The following is a 27,048-nucleotide window of genomic DNA, read 5'->3' as shown; positions in this document are numbered from 1 at the left end:
ATATTATTTTCATTGAGACCGGATTCACATGTTTGGGTCCTGTCAATTAAGTACGAGTGGGTAGGGGTTTTTTGTCCTGGAAGTTCGAAAAAATGAAGTGGGGGCGGTGGGGTAGCCTAATGGTTAAAGCGTTGGCTCGTCACGCCGAAGACCCGGGTTCGAATCCCCACATGGGCACAATGTGTGAAGCCCATTTCTGGTGTCCCCCGCCGTGATGTTGCTGGAATATTGCTAAAGGCGGCGTAAAACCAAACTCAGTCAGTCAGTCAAATGAAGTGTGCACCCCCTCTTTTTCAAAAGTGCGCGCACGCACGCACACGCACGCACACACACACACACACACCTTTCTCAAAAAGCTGTATCAGGCCTGTATGGCACCAGGGCATTGCCAACTGCGGCATTAAACTACAAATGCAAACAAACACAATCCTCCCGATCTTTACTTGATAGCGAATATTTGACTTAATGCAGGAAGGTACGAGGAAACAAGATAAAGTAGTTCTTGCACCACGTATATCTCTATTTAGCAATTCCAGTGGATAACGTTGCAGGCATGTATACACAGCATCGTGTCGATATCTCTATAAATCAACAAACGTTTAACACATTAACATTTCTGATAATATATTACTTAAATTGCTTACATGGAAAAAAGGAGCTGAAATACCATATAACGAAGTTGTTATGCTTTGTTTTCAGTGATACGAAACTAAGGGCAGATAAGGACAAGAAAGTGTGATTGAAGAATGATCTCTTCTTACCTTCTTGAGGTTTATATACCATAAGTGTTTGTACAGGTAACACGGATCAGACAAAATTAGTCTACTCATCATAATTTCCCGACTGTTTTCATTGTTGTGGGAGGATTAACAGGTTTCACTCGAGTTGTTGTGAATGTTACTTAGGAAGTGGTGAGGTTTTGATTGCGAAATACTCTTTGTAGGAGATGTAAGTGTTTTCTTAAGAAGTGTTTTCTGCTGCTTCTCTGCTGGTCTGCGTAGTTGAACGTTGAATGACGATACTTACCTAGTACATATCTTTTAATTTTACACAACTGAATTTAATATATTAGCGGCCTATGATTTGTCGGAATTTGTCGGACGTGGACCGCTGTGAAGCATATTTTATTATTTTAAGCATATATTTTCACCGCCGATCATACTTTTACCTGATATATTTTATTTATTTCCCACAAAATGCAAACACTTTTCGTCGATTTTCATCATCATTGAGGTTGAACCTTTTCCCATTTTAATAACGTCTACGAATCCACCGCTCAATCCGTCTACGAATCCACCGGATTTCCACGTCTACGAAGGAGTGAAATACCACATGTATTAATTATTAAATGTGAAAACATTTACACCCACAGACACAGATGACCTGATATACTGATGATTTCTTTAATGTGCACGTGTGTTTGTATATCCAGCGTTTATAACTATATAAGGGGAAACATTGAATGATGTCATTTCAGAAACACGTTTCTTTTTCGTTTCCGGTGTTAGGAGGGGATAGGAGATTTGAACGACAAGGCGAAGCGAGGCCTTTCTTTTTAATGCATATCAAATATTCATAGATTGATTTCATACTGCTTTGCATCACATCTTGCGACTGAAGAACGTCCTCCTACTCACTCACTCATGAAATGACGTGTCGACAATCAGGAGTGAAGGTTTCTTCACAAACATATATAAATATACAATTTGACTCATAAAAATATTAACTTGAACGTATAAAGTGTAGAGACAAAAACAAACGTTTCACACAAGGCATTCATCATCCAGAAGTTACATTGAATAAGAAAGGTGTTAAATACATTTTAATGTAGAGTGTGTGTATGTTGCAGCCAAGGAACCCATCGCTTCCCTGTTTTGTCAGGCCAAGAAAAGACCCGAGATGTTTACCAACAACAACATTTTCCTTGTAACGTCGTGTGTTAGGTCCAGTAATGTTGACTGTGTGTATAATGTACGGCAAGCCATGCAGAGTAAGGTCCCTTGTCTTGTTTACGACAATCACCGGGAGAAGCTATCCGTTTACGGCACAGGCTACACGTGCTCGAAAAGTGTGCTCGTTGCCAAATACTGACATCAAGCATGGGTCGCAAACGCAATCTCGAGAACCCTGTAAAGTCAGGGCCTGGTCGAAAAGCTAAAAAACAAAAGGAACCAACATTTCCTGCTCTTATCTCAAAAGAGACGCCCAAAACGCTGAGCAGTCGACAAAAGAAGCGAATGAAAAAGAGAACTGAAAAACAACTGATAAAATCAGCCGAAAAGAAGAAGTTCCTCGAAAGTAAGTCACTAAAGAAACAGATTTCTAAGAATGAAAAGGGCTTAGATAGTGGGAAATCACAAAAGAAAGCTCAGAAGCGAAAACTGTCTGACGACGAAGAGTCTGACGACTACAATTCTGACATAGAATGGAGCGACCTGGAAGATGAATACAGCTCTGAAGAAGACGATGGGTGATGATGATAAAGTAAGGGTTACACAGATGACAACAAGGAGTGGTTAAAGCCGAAAAGGAAGCCAAAACAGGAGTCTGATGATGAAGATGATAGTGGTGAGGAAATGTCTGACCAAGGCTCAGAGGAAGAGGTTGATGAAAGTGAAGACGACGGGGATGATGATGATGACAGTGATGCTACTGATGATGAGGATGGTGATGATGACATGTTGCCAATCGAAAAGGCATCCAAGAAACTGGAAAAGAAGCACAAAAGAGACATGAAGTTAGCTGAAAAAGAGCTGAAAACAAACATCGCTGAAAAGGAGACATATGTTCTGCCAAGTGGTCAAGAGGTTGAGAAAGAAGCAAGTCAGCCCCCAGACTTGGCAGTGATACAACAGAGAATGAAGGACATTCTTCTTGTACTTAGAGAGTTTAATGAAAGAAGAGAAGAAGGCAAGAATCGTAATGACTATATCATGCAGCTAAGAAAAGACCTGTGCTCATATTACAGCTACAATGACTTCCTTATGGAAAAACTGATGGAGTTGTTTCCTCTGGAAATTGTGGAATTTCTTGAAGCTAATGAAGTTCAGAGACCAGTTACAATAAGGACAAATACGCTGAAGACACGTAGGAGAGATTTAGCACAAGCTTTGATAAACAGAGGTGTTAATCTTGACCCTATCGGTAAATGGTCAAAAGTTGGACTGGTAGTGTATGACACACAGGTGCCCCTTGGAGCCACACCAGAATACTTGGCTGGGCACTATTTGCTCCAGGGGGGCTCCAGCTTCCTCCCTGTAATGGCTCTGGCTCCACAGGAAGGGGAGCGAGTTCTGGATATGGCTGCTGCCCCAGGGGAAAAACTACCTACATCGCTGCCCTGATGAGGAATACAGGTGAAATATTTGCAAACGACGCCAACGCTGATCGTGCTAAAGCTATAGTAGGCAACTTACATAGGATGGGTGTGATGAACACTGTCGTTTGCAACTATGATGGAAGAAAGGTGCCAAAGATTATTAAGGGTTTTGACCGCGTGTTGTTGGACGCTCCCTGTAGTGGGACAGGTGTTATTGCTAAGGATCCGGAAGTGAAGATGAACAAGGACCAGAAAGATATTTTACGGTGCTCACATCTGCAGAAGGAACTCATTATCGCTGCGATTGATGCCATTGATGCTAAATCCAGCACTGGAGGCTATCTTGTATATTCAACATGCTCTATACTCGTGGAAGAAAATGAATGGGTGATTGACTATGCATTGAAGAAACGGAATGTAAAGCTGGTTCCCACTGGGTTGGACTTCGGAAGAGAAGGATTTGCAAAGTTCCAGGATCACCGATTTCATCCTATGATGAAGCTCACACGTAGATTCTATCCTCACACACACAATCTGGATGGGTTCTTTGTGGCAAAACTGAAGAAATTTTCCAACGTCATTCCAACTGACGATAGCACACCAAAGAAAAAGAAGAAATCAAAGGTGGAGACAACTGAGACGGACGAGTCTGGAATCGGCAGCGACGATGTAGAAGAACCATCTGTGGTCCCTAAGGAGACCAGAAAGGAGAAAGCAAAAGGAAAACAGAAGAAGGCAAAAGGAAAACAGAACAAGAAACAGAGTGGTGGAGATATTAATCATGAGAAGGGACTTCAGATTCAGACTACAGGTGGAAAGAAAAACAAGCAAGAGAAAAACTTCAAACCAGGGAAGAATAAGAAGTTCAAATTAAGTGAAAATGTAGATACTGAAAATAAAGGACAGAAGAATGTGGTGAAAAAGCATGGTAAGAAGAAATCAAAGAAGGGGAAGATTGCTTGATTGCAGTTGGAAACGTCTGGGACTTTGTGTGGTATCCGACGAGATGGACATAGAACTGGAAGTTTGTGTGGTATACTGACGAGATGAGTTTGTTGTCACTGTTTATCATGCTTGGAGAAAGTAATGTTTGTAATTGTTACCTTGAACGTGAAGGAGAGCCATGTATTGTATCTGAGTAATTAAATGTCACAGCCACAAACTGTCCTGTTAATGTGTCCTGTGTGTGGCGTGGTGCTGCAGGTGGAGATGGTAGATGGGGCAGAGATCAGTCCAAATTTACCATCCAGCTACCTGCTACCTACCCACCTACCTGTTGCAGGTCTCACAGAAATACATAGTGATTGACTGGGAATTGTTTTAATAGAACCCTGGCAAAATCTATTTTGATACACATCTAAAACAATCTGACCATACACACAAACTGCACACATTAACCATTTGTAGTGTTAATACTGTAAGGCCAGTGGTTAAAGCATTTGCTTGTCACACTGAAGACCCAGGTTCAATTCCCCACATGGGTTCAATGTGAGAAACCCATTTCTGGTGTCCCTCGCTCTGATATTGCTGGAATATTGCTAAAAGCGGAATAAATCCATACTCGCTCACTCATTGAAACTTGCTATACAAATCAGAAATTACTTATTTGCCAATAAATTTCATATTACAGTACAAACTTTATCTAGGATGTTGCCACCGGCGGGTAAATTGGCTCAAATCATGGTTGTGTCTAAAGTAGTTCATATATTTGTAAATCCAGAGGTTTTTTTAACATTGTGCACAATGTAATGATGCATCTTAGTCTTTTTGGCCTGATAACGGTGACCTAAACTCTTGTAAGTTTGAGGACAGTAGAAACAGGGCTTGACCTTTCAGACCCAGGGTCCCCCACTGATTCTGTATACTGGTTTTATGTTATGTGACATTACTTCTGTTGCAGTCAGGAGATTCTACATCAATGTGAGATGATTGTTAATACTGTAAACATACTGAACAAAAAATTCACTTCGTTTTCCAATCACAAAACACTGATATTTTGTGCTATATCTGGAATACAGTCAACAATGGAGTTAAAACCAACCTTACACCTTGAGTCAAGGCCTTCAGGCCAGGACCTATCCTCTGTATGGAGCTGGGCAGCGAGGGGTTGCGATGTGGATTTATTGGCTACAGAACCAGTATGTCATACTTGATAAGGGCTGTGGCATAGTCTTTGAATCTCTGATTTCAGCCACACCCATGTGACTCGATGCTACTCTGGAATAAAACTTCAATGAACTGGGTGGGAGCTAGTTGTGACTTACTGGATGGGATGGTAGATGGTTGTGACTTGCTGGATGGGATGGTAGATGGTTGTGACACTGGATGGGATGGTAGATGGTTGTGACTTGCTGGTTGGGATGGCAGATGGTTGTGCCTTACTGGATGGGATGGTAGATGGTTGTGACACTGGATGGGATGGTAAATGGTTGTGACTAACTGGGTGGGATGGTAGATGGTTGTGACACTGGATGGGATGGTTGTGACTTACTGTCAGGGATGGTAGATGGTTGTGACACTGGATGGATCAGAAATGGTTGTGACTAACTGGGATGGGATGGTACACCTACGGATGGTTGGTGACACTGGATGGGATGGTAGATGTTTGTGACTCATTGGTTGTGATCGTAGATGTTTTCAGACAAACTGGTTGAGATGATAGATGGTTGTGACTTACTGATGGGATCAGTAAACTGGTTTGGACATGGATGGATCAGAAATGGTTGTGACTTACTGGATGGATCGTTAATGGTTGTGGAGTTACTGGATGGGACAGTAAATGGTTGTGGACTTTACTGGATGGGATGGTAAATGGTTGTGACTTTACTGGATGGGATGGTGAATGGTTGTGAGTTACTGGATGGGATGATAGCTGGCATTGGTTGTGACTTACTGGATGGGATGGTAAATGGTTGTGACTTACTGGATGGGATGGTAAATGGTTGTGACTTACTGGATGGGATGATAGTTGGTTGTGACTTACTGGATGGGATTGTAGATGGTTGTGACTTACTGGATGGGATGGTAGATGGTTGTGACACTGGATGACTGGTAAAATGGGATGGTAAATGGTTGTGACTAACTGGGTGGGATGGTAGATGGTTGTGACACTGGATGGGATGGTTGTGACTTACTGTCAGGGATGGTAGATGGTTGTGACACTGGATGGGATGGTAAATGGTTGTGACTAACTGGGTGGGATGGTAGATGGTTGTGACACTGGATGGGATGGTTGTGACTTACTGGATGGGATGGTAGATGTTTGTGACTTGCTGGTTGTGATGGTAGATTTTGTGACTTGCTGGTTGTGATGGTAGATGTTTGTGACTTACTGGATGGATGGTAGATGGTTGTGACTTACTGGTTGAGATGGTAGATGGTTGTGACTTACTGGATGGGATCGTAAATGGTTGTGACTTACTGGATGGGATCGTAAATGGTTGTGACTTACTGGATGGGATCGTTAATGGTTGTGACTTAATGGATGGGATGGTAAATGGTTGTGACTTACTGGATGGGATGGTAAATGGTTGTGACTTACTGGATGGGATGATAGTTGGTTGTGACTTACTGGATGGGATTGTAGATGGTTGTGACTTACTGGATGGGATGGTAGATGGTTGTGACTTACTGGATGGGATGGTAGATGGTTGTGACTTACTGGATGGGATGATAGTTGGTTGTGACTTACTGGATGGGATGGTAGATGGTTGTGACTTACTGGATGGGATGGTAGATGGTTGTGACTTACTGGATGGGATGATAGTTGGTTGTGACTTACTGGATGGGATGGTAGATGGTTGTGACTTACTGGATGGGATGATAGTTGGTTGTGACTTAATGGATGGGATGGTAGTTTATTTGTCAGACTTACTGGATGGGATGATAGTTGGTTGTGACTTACTGGATGGGATGATAGTTGGTTGTGACTTACTGGATGGATGATACTTGGTTGTGACTTACTGGATGGGATTGTAGATGGTTGTGACTCACACTGGATGGGATGATAGTTTGTTGTGACTTACTGGATGGGATGATAGTTGGTCATGACTTACTGGATGGGATGATAGTTATTGTGACTTACTGGATGGGATGATAGATAGTTGGACTTACTGATGGGACTGTAGATGGTTGTGACTTCCACTGGATGGGATGATAGTTTATTGTGACTTACTGGATGGGATGATAGTTGGTTGTGACTTACTGGATGGGATGATAGTTGGTTGTGACTTACTGGATGGGATGATAGTTTGTTGTGACTTACTGGATGGGATGATAGTTGGTTGCGACTTACTGGATGGGATGATAGTTGGTTGCTTAATTTTACTGGATGGGATGATAGCTGGTTGTGACTTACTGGATGGGATGATAGTTGGTTGTGACACTGGATGGGATGATAAATGGTTGTGACTTACTGGATGGGATGATAGTTGGTTGTGACACTGGATGGGATGATAGTTGGTTGTGACTCTACTGGATGGGATGGTAGATGGTTGTGACTTACTGGATGGATGATAGTTGGTTTGTGACTTACTGGATGGGATGATAGATGGTCATGACTTTACTGGATGGGATGATAGTTGGTCAGACTTACTGGATGGGACAATAGTCTCGCCGACTTCTCACCTGGATGGGATGATAGATGGTTGACTTCACTGGATGTGGATGATAGCTGGTTGCTTGTGACTTACTGGATGGATGATAGATGGTCATGACTTCACTGGATGGATGGTAGATGGTGACTCCCCACTGGATGGGATGGTAAAATGGTCATGGACTCTCACTGGATGGGATGGTAGATGGTTGCGACTTCACTGGATGGGATGGTAGATGGTCATGACTTCACTCGGATGGATTGTAGATGGTTGTGACTCCACTGGATGGATGATAGTTCTTGTCGCTTTGACTTACTGGATGGGATAATAGATGGTTCACCTACCTGGATGGGATGGTAGATGGTCATTAACTTCACTGGATGGATGGTAAATGGTTGCAGACTTACTGGATGGGATGGTAGATGGTCATGACTTACTGGATGGATGGTAGATGGTCATGACTTCACTGGATTTGCGGGATCAGTAGATGGTCATGACTCTTTACTGGATGGATTGTAGAAGGTCATGCGACTTCACCGGATGGATCGGTAGATGGTTGTGGACTTCACTGGATGGATGGTAGATGGTCAGCTGACTTACTGGATGGGATTGTAGATGGTCAGGACTTCACTGGATGGGATGATAGTTGGTCATAATTTAACACGGATGGGATGATAGATGGTTCAGTAACTTCACTGGATGGGATGGTAGATGGTTTGTGACTCCACTGGATGGATGGTAGATGGTTGACTCCACTGGATGGATGGTAGATGTAAGATGGTTGTGATTGACTTACTGGATGGGATGACCCCCATGGATTTGGACTTACTGGATGGGATTGTAGATGGTTGTGACTCACTGGATGGGATGATAGTTTGTTGTGACTTACTGGATGGGATGATAGTTGGTTGTGACTTACTGGATGGGATGGTAGATGGTTTGTGACTTACTGGATGGGATGGTAGATGGTTGTGACTTACTGGATGGGATGATAGTTGGTTGTGACTTACTGGATGGGATGGTAGATGGTTGTGACTTACTGGATGGGATGGTAGATGGTTGTGACTTACTGGATGGGATGATAGTTGGTTGTGACTTACTGGATGGGATTGTAGAATTATTTGTTGTGACTTACTGGATGGGATGATAGTTTGTTGTGACTTACTGGATGGGATGATAGATGGTTGTGACTTACTGGATGGGATGGTAGATGGTTGTGACTTACTGGATGGGATGATAGTTTGTTGTGACTTACTGGATGGGATGATAGTTGGTTGCGACTTACTGGATGGGATGATAGTTGGTTGCTGGACTGGATGGGATGATAGTTGGTTGTGACTTACTGGATGGGATGGTAAATGGTTGTGACTTACTGGATGGGATGATAGTTGGTTGTGACTTACTGGATGGATGATAGTTGGTTTTAATGATTGTGACTTACTGGATGGGATGATAGAAATGACTTACTGGATGGGATGGAAGATGGCTGCGACTTACTGGATGGGATGGTAAATGGTTGTGACTTACTGGATGGGAATGAATTTATAGGATGGATGGTAGATGGTAGATGGATTTACTGATGGGATGGTAGACTGGATGGATTGTAGATGGTTGTGACTCCACTGGATGGGATGATAGTTTGTTGTGACTTACTGGATGGGATGATAGTTGGTTGTGACTTACTGGATGGGATGGTAGATGGTTGTGACTTACTGGATGGGATGATAGTTGGTTGTGACTTACTGGATGGGATTGTAGATGGTTGTGACTTACTGGATGGGATGGTAGATGGTTGTGACTTACTGGATGGGATGGTAGGTGGTTGTGACTTACTGGATGGTAGATGGTTGCGACTTACTGGATGGTAGATGGTTGTGACTTACTGGATGGGATGGTAGGTGGTTGTGACTTACTGAATGGGATCGTAAATGGTTGTGACTTACTGGATGGGATGGTTGATAGTTGTGACTTACTGGATGGGATGATAGTTTGTTGTGGTTGAGATGATTAATTAGGTCCGACATGCAAATTTGATAGTTGAGGGCAGGTTTTACTTCTAATAATACTATCCATTACAGGATTCATGGCTTCAATTAAATTATGTCTTTTTATTCATTTTGTTTTAAAATATGGCTGGAATATTGTACACAACTGACTACGGCTCGGTCCACAGGGGTTGATAAAATACCATTGCCCAACTCCCGGGTCAAGTGGAATTTTCTGGTCGGTCAAGTAAATAACCACATTAAACTTTACATTGATACAATTGTGCCAAACTACTGGAATGTTTTATTAGCTGTTCTGTTGTTTATAGTTTACTTGCAAAAGAAACCAAATTGTTAATTGTGATCAAGTGAAATTAATATTTGGTCAAGTGGTTTTTGAAGTTTACTGGATGTGTGTTTTGTCCAGTGGTGTTTTGACAACATTTTCAACCCCTGAGTCCAGCCAGTAAACTGCTGACTGTGATGTTCTGGTCCAGCTGGTATACTACTGACTGTGATGTTCTGGTCCAGCTGGTATACTACTGTCTGTGATGTTCTGGTCCAGCTGGTATACTACTGTCTGTGATGTTCTGGTCCAGCTGGTATACTACTGACTGTGATGTTCTGGTCCAGCTGGTATACTACTGTCTGTGATGTTCTGGTCCAGCTGGTATACTACTGTCTGTGATGTTCTGGTCCAGCTGGTATACTACTGTCTGTGATGTTCTGGTCCAGCTGGTATACTACTGACTGTGATGTTCTGGTCCAGCTAGTATACTACTGACTGTGATGTTCTGGTCCAGCTGGTGTACTACTGACTGTGATGTTCTGGTCAGCAGCTGACTGTATGTACTGGTCCAGCTGGATACTACTGTCTGTGATGTTCTGGTCCAGCTGGTATACTACTGACTGTGATGTATACTACTGTCTGTGATGTTCTGGTCCAGCTGTACTACTGTCTGTGATGTTCTGGTCCAGCTGGTATACTACTGTCTGTGATGTTCTGGTCCAGCTGGTATACTACTGACTGTGATGTTCTGGTCCAGCTGGTATACTACTGACTGTGATGTTCTGGTCCAGCTGGTATACTACTGTCTGTGATGTTCTGGTCCAGCTGGGTACTACTACTGACTGTGATGTTCTGGTCCAGCTGGTGTACTACTGTCTGTGATGTTCTGGTCCAGCTGGTATACTACTGACTGTGATGTTCTGGTCCAGCTGGTATACTACTGTCTGTGATGTTCTGGTCCAGCTGGTGTACTACTGACTGTGATGTTTCTGGGTCCAGCTGGTATACTACTGTCTGTGATGTTCCAGCTGGTCCAGCTGTGTGTTCTGGTACTGTATACTACTGTGATGTTCTGGTCCAGCTGGTGTACTACTGTCTGTGATGTTCTGGTCCAGCTGGTATACTACTGACTGTGATGTTCTGGTCCAGCTGGTATACTACTGTCTGTGATGTTCTGGTCCAGCTGGTATACTACTGACTGTGATGTTCTGGTCCAGCTGGTATACTACTGTCTGTGATGTTCTGGTCCAGCTGGTATACTACTGACTGTGATGTTCTGGTCCAGCTGGTGTACTGTTCTGGTCTGTGATGTCTCTGGTCCAGCTGGTATACTACTGACTGTGATGTTCTGGTCCAGCTGGTATACTACTGTCTGTGATGTTCTGGTCCAGCTGGTATACTACTGTCTGTGATGTTCTGGTCCAGCTGGTATACTACTGACTGTGATGTTCTGGTCCAGCTGGTATACTACTGTCTGTGATGTTCTGGTCCAGCTGGTATACTACTGTCTGTGATGTTCTGGTCCAGCTGGTATACTACTGTCTGTGATGTTCTGGTCCAGCTGGTATACTACTGACTGTGATGTTCTGGTCCAGCTGGTATACTACTGTCTGTGATGTTCTGGTCCAGCTGGTATACTACTGTCTGTGATGTTCTGTCCAGCTGGTATACTACTGTCTGTGATGTTCTGGTCCAGCTGGTATACTACTGTGATGTTCTGTGATGTACTCTGTGATGGTGGTCCAGCTGGTATACTACTGTCTGTGATGTTCTGGTCCAGCTGGTATACTACTGACTGTGATGTTCTGGTCCAGCTGGTATACTACTGTCTGTGATGTTCTGGTCCAGCTGGTATACTACTGACTGTGATGTTCTGGTCCAGCTGGTATACTACTGACTGTGATGTTCTGGTCCAGCTGGTATACTACTGACTGTGATGTTCTGGTCCAGCTGGTATACTACTGACTGTGATGTTCTGGATGTTCTGGTCCAGCTGGTATACTACTGTCTGTGATGTTCTGGTCCAGCTGGTATACTACTGACTGTGATGTTCTGGTCCAGCTGGTATACTACTGACTGTGATGTTCTGGTCCAGCTGGTATACTACTGTCTGTGATGTTCTGGTCCAGCTGGTATACTACTGTCTGTGATGTTCTGGTCCAGCTGGTATACTACTGTCTGTGATGTTCTGGTCCAGCTGGTGTACTACTGTCTGTGATGTTCTGGTCCAGCTGGTATACTACTGACTGTGATGTTCTGGTCCAGCTGGTATGTTCTGTGATGTTCCAGCTGGTATACTACTGACTGTGATGTTCTGGTCCAGCTGGTATACTACTGACTGTGATGTTCTGGTCCAGCTGGTATACTACTGTCTGTGATGTTCTGGTCCAGCTGGTATACTACTGTTCTGTGATGTTCTGGTCCAGCTGGTATACTACTGTCTGTGATGTTCTGGTCCAGCTGGTATACTACTGTCTGTGATGTTCTGGTCCAGCTGGTATACTACTGTCTGTGATGTTCTGTGATGTTCTGGTCCAGCTGGTATACTACTGACTGTGATGTTCTGGTCCAGCTGGTATACTACTGTCTGTGATGTTCTGGTCCAGCTGGTATACTACTGTCTGTGATGTTCTGGTCCAGCTGGTATACTACTGTCTGTGATGTTCTGGTCCAGCTGGTCCAGCTGGTACTACTGTCTGTGATGTTCTGGTCCAGCTGGTATACTACTGTCTGTGATGTTCTGGTCCAGCTGGTATACTACTGACTGTGATGTTCTGGTCCAGCTGGTATACTACTGACTGTGATGTTCTGGTCCAGCTGGTGTACTACTGTATACTACTGTGATGTTCTGGTCCAGCTGGTGTACTACTGACTGTGATGTTCTGGTCCAGCTGGTATACTACTGTCTGTGATGTTCTGGTCCAGCTGGTATACTACTGTCTGTGATGTTCTGGTCCAGCTGGTATACTACTGACTGTGATGTTCTGGTCCAGCTGGTGTACTACTGTCTGTGATGTTCTGGTCCAGCTGGTGTACTACTGTCTGTGATGTTCTGGTCCAGCTGGTGTACTACTGTCTGTGATGTTCTGGTCCAGCTGGTATACTACTGTCTGTGATGTTCTGGTCCAGCTGGTATACTACTGACTGTGATGTTCTGGTCCAGCTGGTATACTACTGACTGTGATGTTCTGGTCCAGCTGGTGTACTACTGTCTGTGATGTTCTGGTCCAGCTGGTATACTACTGTCTGTGATGTTCTGGTCCAGCTGGGTACTACTACTGTGATGTTCTGGTCTGTACTGTCTGTGATGTTCTGGTCCAGCTGGTATACTACTGTCTGTGATGTTCTGGTCCAGCTGGTGTACTACTGTCTGTGATGTTCTGGTCCAGCTGGTATACTACTGTCTGTGATGTTCTGGTCCAGCTGGTATACTACTGTCTGTGATGTTCTGGTCCAGCTGGTATACTACTGTCTGTGATGTTCTGGTCCAGCTGGTATACTACTGTCTGTGATGTTCTGGTCCAGCTGGTATACTACTGTCTGTGATGTTCTGGTCCAGCTGGTATACTACTGTCTGTGATGTTCTGGTCCAGCTGGTGTACTACTGTCTGTGATGTTCTGGTCCAGCTGGTATACTACTGACTGTGATGTTCTGGTCCAGCTGGTATACTACTGTCTGTGATGTTCTGGTCCAGCTGGTATACTACTGTCTGTGATGTTCTGGTCCAGCTGGTGTACTACTGACTGTGATGTTCTGGTCCAGCTGGTATACTACTGTCTGTGATGTTCTGGTCCAGCTGGTGTACTACTGTCTGTGATGTTCTGGTCCAGCTGGTATACTACTGACTGTGATGTTCTGGTCCAGCTGGTATACTACTGACTGTGATGTTCTGGTCCAGCTGGTATACTACTGTCTGTGATGTTCTGGTCCAGCTGGTATACTACTGACTGTGATGTTCTGGTCCAGCTGGTATACTACTGTCTGTGATGTTCTGGTCCAGCTGGTGTACTACTGACTGTGATGTTCTGGTCCAGCTGGTATACTACTGACTGTGATGTTCTGGTCCAGCTGGTATACTACTGTCTGTGATGTTCTGGTCCAGCTGGTATACTACTGTCTGTGATGTTCTGGTCCAGCTGGTGTACTACTGTCTGTGATGTTCTGGTCCAGCTGGTATACTACTGACTGTGATGTTCTGGTCCAGCTGGTATACTACTGACTGTGATGTTCTGGTCCAGCTGGTGTACTACTGACTGTGATGTTCTGGTCCAGCTGGTGTACTACTGACTGTGATGTTCTGGTCCAGCTGGTATACTACTGTCTGTGATGTTCTGGTCCAGCTGGTATACTACTGACTGTGATGTTCTGGTCCAGCTGGTATACTACTGTCTGTGATGTTCTGGTCCAGCTGGTATACTACTGTCTGTGATGTTCTGGTCCAGCTGGTGTACTACTGACTGTAATGTTCTGGTCCAGCTGGTGTACTACTGTCTGTGATGTTCTGGTCCAGCTGGTATACTACTGACTGTGATGTTCTGGTCCAGCTGGTATACTACTGTCTGTGATGTTCTGGTCCAGCTGGTATACTACTTACTGGTGTGATGTTCTGGTCCAGTATACTACTGTCTGTGATGTTCTGGTCCAGCTGGTATACTACTGTCTGTGATGTTCTGGTCCAGCTGGGTACTACTACTGTGATGTTCTGGTCCAGCTGGTATACTACTGTCTGTGATGTTCTGGTTCAGCTGGTATACTGTGATGTTCTGGTCCAGCTGGTATCTGTGATGTTCTGGTCCAGCTGGTATACTACTGACTGTGAGCTGGTATACTCTGTCTGTGATGGTCCAGCTGGTATACTACTGACTGTGATGTTCTGGTCCAGCTGGTATACTACTGACTGTGATGTTCTGGTCCAGCTGGTATACTACTGACTGTGATGTTCTGGTCCAGCTGGTGTACTACTGTCTGTGATGTTCTGGTCCAGCTGGTATACTACTGACTGTGATGTTCTGGTCCAGCTGGTATACTACTGACTGTGATGTTCTGGTCCAGCTGGTATACTACTGACTGTCCATGTTCTGGTCCAGCTGGTCCAGCTGGTATACTACTGACTGTGATGTTCTGGTCCAGCTGGTATACTACTGTCTGTGATGTTCTGGTCCAGCTGGTATACTACTGACTGTGATGTTCTGGTCCAGCTGGTATACTACTGACTGTGATGTTCTGGTCCAGCTGGTATACTACTGACTGTGATGTTCTGGTCCAGCTGGTATACTACTGACTGTGATGTTCTGGTCCAGCTGGTATACTACCGACTGTGATGTTATGATCACTGACTGTGATGTTCTGGTCCAGATGGTATACTACTGTGATGTTCTGGTCGCTGTGATCGCTGTTCAGGAAGCAAGTACAATTGTTTGACGCCTTTGAACATTAGGGTTTAAGGACTCCGGATATGATGCGACCGGGAATCGAACCACAGACTTCTCAGACGGACATTGTCCAGTGGTCCAGGAGGTTGTCAGAAACTGGTGAGTGCTGGCACAACCCTGGCGTGGCAACTTCTGTCACTTTACTGAGTGTTGTTTGTGATGTATGCTTTTTAACATACTGGGCCTAGATTCTCGAAGCTCTCTTAGCGCTAAGATAGTCGTAAGTGCCATACATTAACATTAACTTACGACTATCTTAGCGCTAAGAGAGCTTCGAAAATCTAGGCCTGGAGCGTAAGATATTGAAAGGAGTTCTAACTAATCACGAGATATATTCGCCCCTGGAGTGCCAGGTTCACCTGTACTTCAAGCCACAGCTAACTCTGATAGGTCGTAATTGCCCCATAACATCCACACACTCGACTTGTAGATTTTACAAGATACAGTAAATACGACAAACTATTTCACGCTTTTGAAATGTATTTCTACCAACCCGCCTCAGTGCTTGTAGAATTGCAATGATTTCTTCTGCAAAACCTGATTTATAATCACGAAGCCTGAACACATCGGAGATAGTGTAATCAGGGATCCAGAAAGCTCCAGCAGGACGGGTCAAGGTCGAATCCTTGGAGGCGTCAGTACTTACTAAATGTGTGTACAATCTGCATATCGTTCCCGAATAAAGTCCTCAGAAATCGCTTTCACCGTATTTGTGTACGTATCCTTCTGAACGATGGAACTGAGTTCATAGCATAGTCCTGGCCTAAGGAGAAGCCTAGGAGCATTTTCAGAAGGTGTAGATGGATGTACTGGATTAAAGTGAACAACTCCATGTTGTGCTGCTAGTTTCAGAATGTTTAAACGGAATCTTGCCATGGGACCAGTCACACATGACATGCTCCACACACTGATTAAGTACATCCGACACTGAATGATAGCTGTCCAGTCTTCATCTTCATAAAGTATTTCAGGGGTATATTTTGGCGTCTGAGAAACAAGGGCATGTCAGAACACTCAGCCTGAAGAGACGAGACTAGAGTAGTTACAAAAGCTCCAGTGAAAATTCTAACAGCTCTAGATTGAATGCGATCAAGTTTGATGAGGTGACTTTTTAGAGGCACACCTGTAGACTTGGCAGCCATAGTCAATCCTCGACAAGATAAGCGCTTTATATACCACTAACATGGTAGATTATCAGCTCCCAATTGTGTTTTGGACACACACTTCAAAAGATTAAGAACACTGTTACAACGGCTACAAAGATATACTGTATTCAATTAAAGTATTATTTTAATTTAAAATAGTTCTTAAAAATTAGGAGAGTGGCAATTTCGCAGTTCAGCTTTGCCTACGTTCATTTAGTGTTGGGGGAGTTCCCTCCCTTGCACTGTTAATGTTACGTTCTGTTACAATTTATTATCTCCCTTGGCTAGAGGGCACAGCGGCAAGTATCCCGGCATATACACGGCACGGCTCGGCTCTAAGATAATGCAATCCCACCAACCCTCCCAGTAGTATTCAGCATCTACAACCATGTACACCTTGTATCCATTACTCATATCAGCTCTCAAGAATAAAGTTTCCAGCCCTTTTATATTTTGTATTGTCATGATTGTCACATGCAGCTTACGTATGTAACTCCGTAGATTCAATTAATATATGTCTTGTAAGTGTCTGATCAAAATACACTCCCAGGAATTTGAATTCAGATACTACATCCAGCTTATGGTTCCCAAGGGATAGCCCAATCTTTGTAGGAATTTCCGGCGAGTGATCAGCTCATATGAAACATCTCTTCGGAAATCCACTGACTAATGAACAGGAAACTTTGTTCAAGAGGTTCGAATCCGATTTTCGACGCTTGGTTCTAACCATTGTTCACCCATCGCTGTTCATAATAATTAAAGTGTGAAAGTTTCAGTCTTACAAAAACTGCTGCTTATTATAAAGTTGTTATAGTCACGCAAACACTGCTACTACAATACAATATAAAGCTATTAGTAGCAGTAATTACGTATAGTCATGCCGCACTGATATCATAGCTGTATCAATAAACATATGTATATTTTGTCTCAGTGCGTACTGCAGTAGGCCTACTGCTGTCTTGACATGGACACAGGTGGCATGACGGGGATGTATGTTAACCGTTAGACGAGCCAGGGACATCACAGACTGAGATGTCTCAGCCCTGCTGTGTGCAGAGACCATACCAGCACGTGTGATACACTGTACGTGTTCACTGTAGGTAACTCCGTCTATACGCGGTGCAGAGTTGCGTCCCTTGGATACTCCACAGATCTGTCATTGCCGTCTCGAATCACGATTAATTCTGATAATGTTTCTTGGTTTATTAAGACCGAACCTATTCTGTTGGTTGGCGAACGTCTGAGACCAGCATTACTTCGGGCTTTCTTCAACGATCGAAGCGGCCTTCCACCCAAGTCACGGCTTGAATGCAGTTCACCGGGCTCGGCACCAGCCGCTGAGCAATTTTCGCGCTATACCGTTACTGCGCTGCAGCGCTGTCTCGCTATATCGCGATAATTGCGCCGGCTCCCTTCGCTGCCAGTCTTCGATCCTTAGGGTTTAGGATTTAATTAATCTGAAAAAGTGCGCCCGGTAATGTGCATTACTACCCGGTAAGTTACTAATTATTATACATATGTTCTGAATATCTTTATGAGATGAGTTTGGTTATTTGAAACAGTTGTTGATTAACGAAAGTCGAGTATTGTGTAACCAAACTAGGTTATTCAACGATAGTGACGTCATAACGTCGACCTCTCTGTCGCCACCTCGATATTCTTAATTAACATTCTAACTCCATTGAAACAGTTTTTCACCAAAACTGTCAACTAAACAAAACATTAGATTTGAGCATAATTAACATTCAATTTCGCAGGGAATAGTAGTTTTTCTCAATTGATTATTTTTATTTGTTTGTTTTCACTATTAAGTAGTTTCATTTTGTTTACATCTTGTTGTGCAATAAGTAGATAAGTTTATATAACATGCGGAAAATAGCATTCGGAATCGTTCGAATACAAACGTTTTCGAGGTAAAAGTTCAAACGGCATGTGCGAATGTTACCTTTCGCGATTTGGTAAACTGTGTTCTGATTGGTCAGTTCAAAAGGTTAGCTGACGCGACCGTCAGTGTAACGAATAATACTTAGCCTAAGTTTACTTAGACTGCTTTCAATGAAGATTGGTCTATATCAGTCACATCCATTGACAATACCCGACGATTCATTACACACAATAACCTTGACTGATTCGTGTGTGCAAATCGTAATTCCACAGAACCAAAGATGGTTACATATACCATAGACAGTATTGAAACCGTTTGTATATGCCATAAGCTTCAATTGCATACTTTACTATCTGACCAATCTGTAAAACGTGATATGTACACACTGTGGGCATCAGCATCACCTGAGGTACATTGAGACAGTGAGTGAGTGAGTTTAACTTTACAGTCACCTGTCTGTACAGAGGTTCTGAATCACCTGCAGTTGGACAATGTTAGATTGATGTCTAGAGTGTAGACATTATTTTCCTGGTTTCAGATGGCAACCTCTCAGAAGCTGACGGACCATTTCTTGTCCTGTACAATATGTACAGGGGTGTTTGACAAACCCTGTACACTTGTGTGTAATCACACCTTCTGTCGGAAATGTATCGTCAACTACACCAAAACCAGACCAGAAGCCATCAGTGCCAAGTCCCTCCTGTGTCCATTCTGCAGAAAGATGACGAAAGTGTCTGCCCCTGAGAGACCAGTGGAGGAGTGGGCGGATGACATCAAGCCTATCTTCGTCATCCAGGGACTCTTGGACACGTTTGGTCCTGGATCCAAAGGTACACACCACTATATACTCTCTACCAAAGAGATTTCGTGATATTCCTGGTTAAGAAGCGGTAGGATGTAGCGATCACCATGTCTGTCCATCAGTGTGTGTCTGCCATACGTTTTCCATTTTGAGGAAACAACCACCGACCCAACACTCAACGGTCTTACCCACCCTGCAGCCCCATTCACCTGTCACACCCACCCCAACGCTCCCATTCACCTGTCCCACCCACTCCAGCACTCCCATTCACCTGTCCCACCCACCCCAGCACTCCCATTCACCTGTCCCATCTACCCCACACTCCCATTCACCTGTCCCACCCACCCCATCACCCCATTCACTTGTTCCCACCCACCCCAGCACTCCCATTCACCTGTCCCACCCACCCCACCATTCCCATTCAACTGTCCCACCCACCCCAGCACTCCCATTCAACTGTCCCACCCACCCCAGCACTCCCATTCAACTGTCCCACCCACCCCAGCACTCCCATTCAACTGTCCCACCCACCCCAGCACTCCCATTCAACTGTCCCACCCACCCCAGCATTCACATTCACCTGTCACACCCACCCCAGCACTCCGATTCACCTGTCACACCCACCTCAGCACTCCCATTCAACTTTCCCATCCACCCCAGGAGTTCAGTTCCCCTGTCCCGACCATCCCAGTTGACGAAACCCCCAACCATTGTACTGAGACTCCCATGTATAAAGCAACGCCTACAGATGGACTACAGGTGTACCATATAAAGTGGCCAGCTTATGTGTCGCTGGGGGCTCCACAGAATTCAATAAGTGATCGTCACAGAAATGTGTCAGTAGGGTGTTACTGAGTTGGTCAATGTTTGTTACTAGTGTTTCCTGTGCTATAAAGATACAATGAGAGATAAACATGTGTAAGTGTTTCAAGTAGGCGAGATAACCATATATTAATCTGTGGTGATCTGAATACACGATCAGGACAAGGGAACAATGCTCCAAAGGATGCCGAGTGCATTATTTCTTCTCTTGACAGGTTCGAACATTATTCGTGTTAAAAACATAGATTGCATCCTTAATTTAAAAATAGTTTCCTGTTCCGATGTATTTTTTAATCGTACGAGAGAATATGCTCTCAAATAATCTTTTCGCTACTTGGGCAAATTAATTTGAACCTAAATCAAGCAATAGAGAACTTTGTTGATATTTTAGTAGTAAAAATGTACAATATGACTCGAAGAAACCACGTCTACCTCCAGAATGTAAGGTTGCTATGCCGGACGCCCGAAAATGTTTAGAAAATGTCGTACAAACGTTTATGAAGTTATATACAGTAGAACGAAATACAAACGTATATCGAACAGGCTGCAGAAACTTTATTGCTGACCTAAATAAATGAAAAAAATACTGATTAACACATACTATCTACTGCCCATCACAGTTTTGTAAACTAATAAAACTCTGTAAAACTAATGTAAACGTTGATGTTAATGATAATATGCTCAGTGCACCCTATGTCCATGTGGACAAATTGTTAATGGAATCAGCCATAAGTGATAGTGAGAAAGGTGAAGCTATTAACCACTTGAAATTACGAATGGCAGTAGGCCTTGATCATATCTTAGCTGAAATGTGGAAATGTTCGAGGCCTGAAATTCTGTCATTCATTAGAAACATTTTAACAAAATCTTTGATGAAGATATTTTCCCACATTTCTGGGCGTCCTCAGTTATAATCCCGTTCCTCAAGAAGTCAATAAGGGGGACTCAAAAACTCCAGACAACTATAGGTGTATATCACTGACGAGTGACTCCTTAAGAACAGAATTTCGCTTTGGGCAAATATGCACGACACACTACCAGAATGCCAGACTGGTTTCCGAGAGAACTATAAACTTACTGATAACATGTTTACTTTATATGCAATAATTAAAAAACGGCCTTTGTAGATTTTTAAAAAGCATTTGACTTAGTTGATTGTTCTAAATTGTGACAATGTATCACAAAAGTTGGCCTGAGAGGTAAAATGTATTCCACCTTGAATGCTATGTATGCAAATGTTAAATCATGTGTTCGTTGTGGATATGACCTCACAGACTTGTTTGCTTGTCCTAATGGGATGCGTCAGGGATGCATGCTTAGTCCTATTCCGTTTTCCTTTTTCATCAATGAATTGTACTTTAAAATTCTTAATTGTGGTAAACATCGATTACAAATGTTACCTAAATTAGCAGAACTTCTAATACTTCTCTTTCCTGATGATGTAATATTAGTATCAGACCCTATTCTTGGACCACAAACTCAACTGAATTTTTTTGAAAAATATAGCAATGAATGGAAACTATCGGTAAATTTGTAAAAAAATAAAATTGTAGTATATAGGAGGGGTGGGCCGAGTTTTCAAAGAAAGCCTGTCAATGCTTACAATTTCACGCATATCTTGGTTTAGCATTTCCTCACAAAATAGCTTCAAGAAATCCACATTTGTTCTAAACTTTGAAATATTCCCCCAAAATGTCTTTTTTAAACTGTTAGATTCTCAACAAAAAACAATATTAATTTACGGTTCAGAAGTATGGCGATTCCGAAGATAATATTGAACAAACCCCACCTTTTTGCGTGTAAATATATCTTAGGGTGGCGCCCTCTACGACGAATTCTATGGATTATGGTGAATGTGGTAGATATCCACTAAACAAAACAGATGCCGTAAATTCTGGTTACACATTTTAGACATTCATGAACAACGTCTACCGAAAATAACCTACAATATGCTCCTACACTTAGGTAGGTAAGGTAACATGGGCTTCACACATTCGAAACTTTTTACTCTCATACGGTTATGGCATTGTCTGGTTGTCCCAGACAGTTGGTAATGTTCGTATATTTTTTATCCCCCACAACGCGTTTTGCGGGGGGTATTAAAATGGACTCCGTAGGAGGGTCCGTCCGTGCACATTTGTCTTTTCCGGAGCTGAACTCTAAAACCGTTCACTTTGTCTTCAACAAACTTGGCACATACATAGATCTGGTGGTGTACTGATGCCTTTTGGTAGTTTTGGAAATCTGAATAAAATATTTTTGGCGTTTCCGTGGCAACAGGTTTGACTTAGACTGAAATTGGTGGTAGTGCACTTTTCCGGAGCTGAACTCTTAAAACCGTTCACTATGTCTTCACCAAACTTGGCACATACATAGATCTGGTGGTGTACTTGTGCCGTTTGGTAGTTTTGGAAATCTGAATAAAATATTTTTGGCGTTTCCGTGGCAACAAGTTTGACTTAGACTGAAATTGGTGGTTTGTTCTTTTCCGGAGCAGAACTCTAAAACCGTTCACTATGTCTTCAACAAAATTGTCACATACATAGATCTGGTGGTGTACTGGTGCCTTTTGGTAGTTTTGGAAATCTGAATAAAATATTTTTTGGCGTTTCCGTGGCAACAAGTTTGACTTAGACTGAAATTGGTGGTTTGTTCTTTGCCGGAGCTGAACTCTCTTGGGGTATTAAAAACCGTTCACTATGTCTTCAACAAACATGTCACATACATAGATCTGGTGGTGTACTGGTGCCTTTTGGTAGTTTTGGAAATCTGAATAAAATAATTTTTGGCGTTTCCGTGGCAACAGGTTTGACTTAGACTAAAATTGGTGGTAGTGCACTTTTCCGGAGCTGAACTCTTAAAACCGTTCACTATGTCTTCAACAAACTTGGCACATACATAGATCTGGTGGTGTACTGGTGCCGTTTGGTAGTTTTGGAAATCTGAATAAAATATTTTTGGCGTTTCCGTGGCAACAAGTTTGACTTAGACTGAAATTGGTGGTTTGTTCTTTTCCGGACAGAACTCTAAAACCGTTCACTATGTCTTCAACAAACTTGTCACATACATAGATCTGGTGGTACTGGTGCCTTTTGGTAGTTTTGGAAATCTGAATAAAATATTTTTTGGCGTTTCCGTGGCAACAAGTTTGACTTAGACTGAAATTGGTGGTTTGTTCTTTTGCCGGAGCTGAACTCTAAAACCGTTCACTATGTCTTCAACAAACATGTATCACATACATAGATCTGGTGGTGTACTGGTGCCTTTTGGTAGTTTTGGAAATCTGAATAAAATAATTTTATGTTTTCGTGGCAACAAGTTTGACTAAAACAGAAATTAGTGGTAGTGCACTTTTCCGGAGCAGTACTCTAAAACCGATTAATGTTTCTTCACCAAACTTGGCACATACATAGACCTGGTGGTGTACTGGTGCCTTTGGTAGTTTTGGAATCTTGAATAAATATTTTTGGCATTTCCATGGCAACAAGTTTGACATAGACTGAAATTGGTGATAGTGCTCCTTTCTGGAGCAAAACTTTAAAACCTTTCATTATTGTCCTTCCACTTTTCTTTGTACACACCTAAATATTTGACATAATCATAACTCGTAGACATAATCAAAAAGAGTATTTTGACATTGCAGGGGATATTGATGACTTTGTCTTCTTGTAAAAATAAATTCAGGGAACGCTCCATAAATATATTTTTTCATTATTGGAAATCGAATATAAAACGAAAGTACAACATTTGAATCTTACAGATCGTTTAAAATACCTTTTCGTATTCACTTCTGGAACGTTACGTGACTTAGTTGTTTGATTCAGATTGATTTGTCAGACTTAATGATCAATCAAGGTAGAAAATAAGGATTGATAAAAGGAAATTGATTTGTATGTTATGTAAAAGAGGTATAGAGAATGAAATCCACTCTGTCCTTACATGTCCTACTCTTGATAACCTGAGAATTCTTTATATGGCAAAAGTACTTAATTAAACAACAAGAAATTGCGTTCTCTTCTTCTTTGGTCTCTAGAAATGATAATGATATATGGACCTGTCATTCACAACTGCAACACCCATCATTTCGTCACCATGACGTCACTGACCTGTCGGGAGAGGTCAATGCCTAAAATACAGGCTTGTTTTCTTCTTCAAAGTACGTGAGATGTTAATTTGCAAATGTGATGTGTTTACAGATAAAGGCCTGTTGCTTGGTGCTCCGTCTGTGCACTCTGTGAGAAATGTTATGGAGCTCACAACTGAGCATCATTTCTGTCAAAGGTCAATGTGAAGGGAAAGCGGAGTCGCAAGGAGCACAAACTAGAATTTCTCTGTAGGGACTGCGAGAAGGCCGTGTGTCAGAAATGTTGCATACTTTACCACAGGAAATGTGCTGCCGTTGTCACGATCCCCTCACAGATGGTGACAATGAAAACAGAGCTGACAGAAATGAAGAAGTCATTAACAAAGAAGGAAGGTGAGGCGAAACTTCGTGTGAAGGAACAAAAGTTGCAGGAGCAGAGAGAGAGAGATCATTATTCACTGATGAAGTCACACATTCAGTCCGCATGCCAGAAAGTTATGGATCAGGCCAAGAAAAAAGAAAGGAAACTGCTCGATCGGATGGAAACTATTTCACATAAACACATCGGACAATTGAAAGCAGACATAAAGTCAGATGAGATGTCAGTACAGATGTACCAGCAACAAACGGAGCTGATAGACCAGGCTCTACAATCTGAGTGTGACATGGATGTGTATGAGATGTATCATGGATGTGAGGCTGGTTATGTGGAGGCTGTCGGAGACGCTGACCTGAAGGAGAGAGGAAGAATAGCCAGTGTCACATTCAGACAAGACACAGACAAGCTGAATAAAGCACTGGACGATCTACAGCTGGGTGAGATAGAGGTCCTGTATGAGAGTGTGCTGGACCTGAAGGCTACTCCTGTGTTACAAGACACCATTGACATCAAAGTAGCAGACGAGAGGAGTAAACTAAACCCCATAGACGTGACAGTGCTGGTGGTGAATGACATAGACACCGTTGTAGTCACAGACTGGGATAACAGCAGTGTGAAGTCCTTCTACGTCAAGAACAAACAGACACAGCACAGTAAACTCAGTATGGATGGTCCTCCATTGAGTCTGACCAAGTTGACATACAACCGGTTGGCTGTCACTGTCCCGAGCAGGAACAAGATTGTAATAGTTGAAGTGAACCCTGACCTGGTACTGCGGTCAACCATCACTACCAGCAAACAGTATGTGGGTATAACGTCCCTGCCTCCATCAACACTAGCAGTTGGTTCCCACTCCGCTCCCTGTGTTAATATCCTGGATATGACAGGAAACGTGCTGAGGTCTATCAGTCCACTCCACAAAGGTAACAGGATCTTACAGTATCCCGACTTCCTCAGTACCACGATGACAGGTAACATCTTGGTGTCTGACTGTGGAACTAACTGTGTCGTGTGTCTGACCCCCGAGGGAGATGTGGTATTCAGCTACAGCCCTACAGGAGACACAGCACTGAAGTGTCCTCAGGGTATCACAAGTACTGTCACAGGCGACATCCTGGTTACAGACTGCAGTCTACACAGAGTCATTCATCTGACTGAGTCAGGACAGTTTGTCAGAAACATACTGACAGAAGAGGGCGGTGTTACGTGTCCTGCGGGTGTCTGTGTAGACCCATATGGTTACATGTATGTTTGTCTCAGAACTGAGGGACCTATTAAGGTGTTCACGTGTAACCACAGTCAAGTCTATGTGTCTGACTTGGCATACATGTAATCACACTCTCAGCTTCCCATCAGGGAAGGATCTTTAAAAGCCGAGACAGTATGATGTTGAGTATACACAAGAAACCTTAAAGATGACAAGTTTTAATATTTTGGATACCTCAGGTATATGGATATCTCCAATACACGAGATATCAGCATATAATTGTATAAACGATATGTCTGACATATGTGTCCCTGACAGAAGATTAACCGAACTCCAACTCTTGCAGTAAACGTTAGACCCATGTATTACAGCACAACATGGTGAAACCGGTTGGCTCAAACATCGTTCATGTATATATTCTCCTTGTTCATAATGTTGTGTATCACCTGCTTGATAACGGTGTCAGCATCTACACCGAAATGCCGCATCCATTGCAATAGTCTTTTTTTAAAACATCTTACCTGTTCATCATACCAGCTTCTGTATGCCACTCGAGCAAATCAATTTTAAATGTTGTGAGTATTAATGTCACTTATGCTTATCTTCAACACTGATTTCAAGGCAACCCGTATTCTACTTTTTTATTACATACTCATGTAAACTTAAGATAGTAATACAGGGGTTCAATACGGATGAAGTAGTCAAATTCCCTATTGCACTCCAGATTCAGTATTGAAACCCTGCCAGTTCTAGTTTCTCCCAAGCTCGGCACTTTCCGGGATTTTCCGTACCCAGCTAACGAGAGGTGTGTCAATTGAATTTAATAATATGATTTTTAGGTTGTATATGATTAATTTAGAAACGTAAAACAATATCGTACTTGTTGGTTACATTAAAAGATTGAAAGAAAAAATGTGTTTGTCTTTTTTCACGTCACATACATCGCCTGCTTGTTGTCAAAATGTCGGCAACAATGACATCGATGGTACTATCCATCAAGACTTATTTGACATGTTATTGGACGAAAATTTTGGTACGTTTGAACTGGATGATTACTTTGGAATCATAACCAGTGCCTCTCGTAACAAAGAACATCAAAGGTT

The 27,048-nt window shown here is 42.9% G+C and overlaps 2 protein-coding genes across 2 annotated transcripts; both read left to right on the top strand.

The window, feature by feature from the left end:
• Nucleotides 1-2,018: 2,018 nt before the first annotated feature.
• LOC124253838 (25S rRNA (cytosine-C(5))-methyltransferase nop2-like) lies at nucleotides 2,019-4,481 on the top strand. The gene is given in 2 exon segments (XM_046687688.1): nucleotides 2,019-3,312; nucleotides 3,315-4,481. Coding segments are annotated over 2 exon segments (2,181 nt in total). The 5' UTR covers nucleotides 2,019-2,099; the 3' UTR covers nucleotides 4,283-4,481.
• A 20,543-nt stretch (nucleotides 4,482-25,024) lies between these two features.
• Nucleotides 25,025-26,071, top strand: LOC124253824. The gene has a single exon (XM_046687670.1). It carries the CDS (start codon nucleotides 25,025-25,027, stop codon nucleotides 26,069-26,071), a length of 1,047 nt encoding a protein of 348 aa, XP_046543626.1.
• Nucleotides 26,072-27,048: the final 977 nt, after the last annotated feature.

This window comes from Haliotis rubra, unplaced genomic scaffold, assembly GCF_003918875.1.
Source record: "Haliotis rubra isolate DU_JTF1 unplaced genomic scaffold, ASM391887v1 Scf555, whole genome shotgun sequence".
NCBI classification, from domain to species: domain Eukaryota; kingdom Metazoa; phylum Mollusca; class Gastropoda; order Lepetellida; family Haliotidae; genus Haliotis; species Haliotis rubra.
The sequence above is the reverse complement of the archived record's forward strand: the minus strand, read 5'-3'. Positions and strand labels throughout refer to the sequence as shown.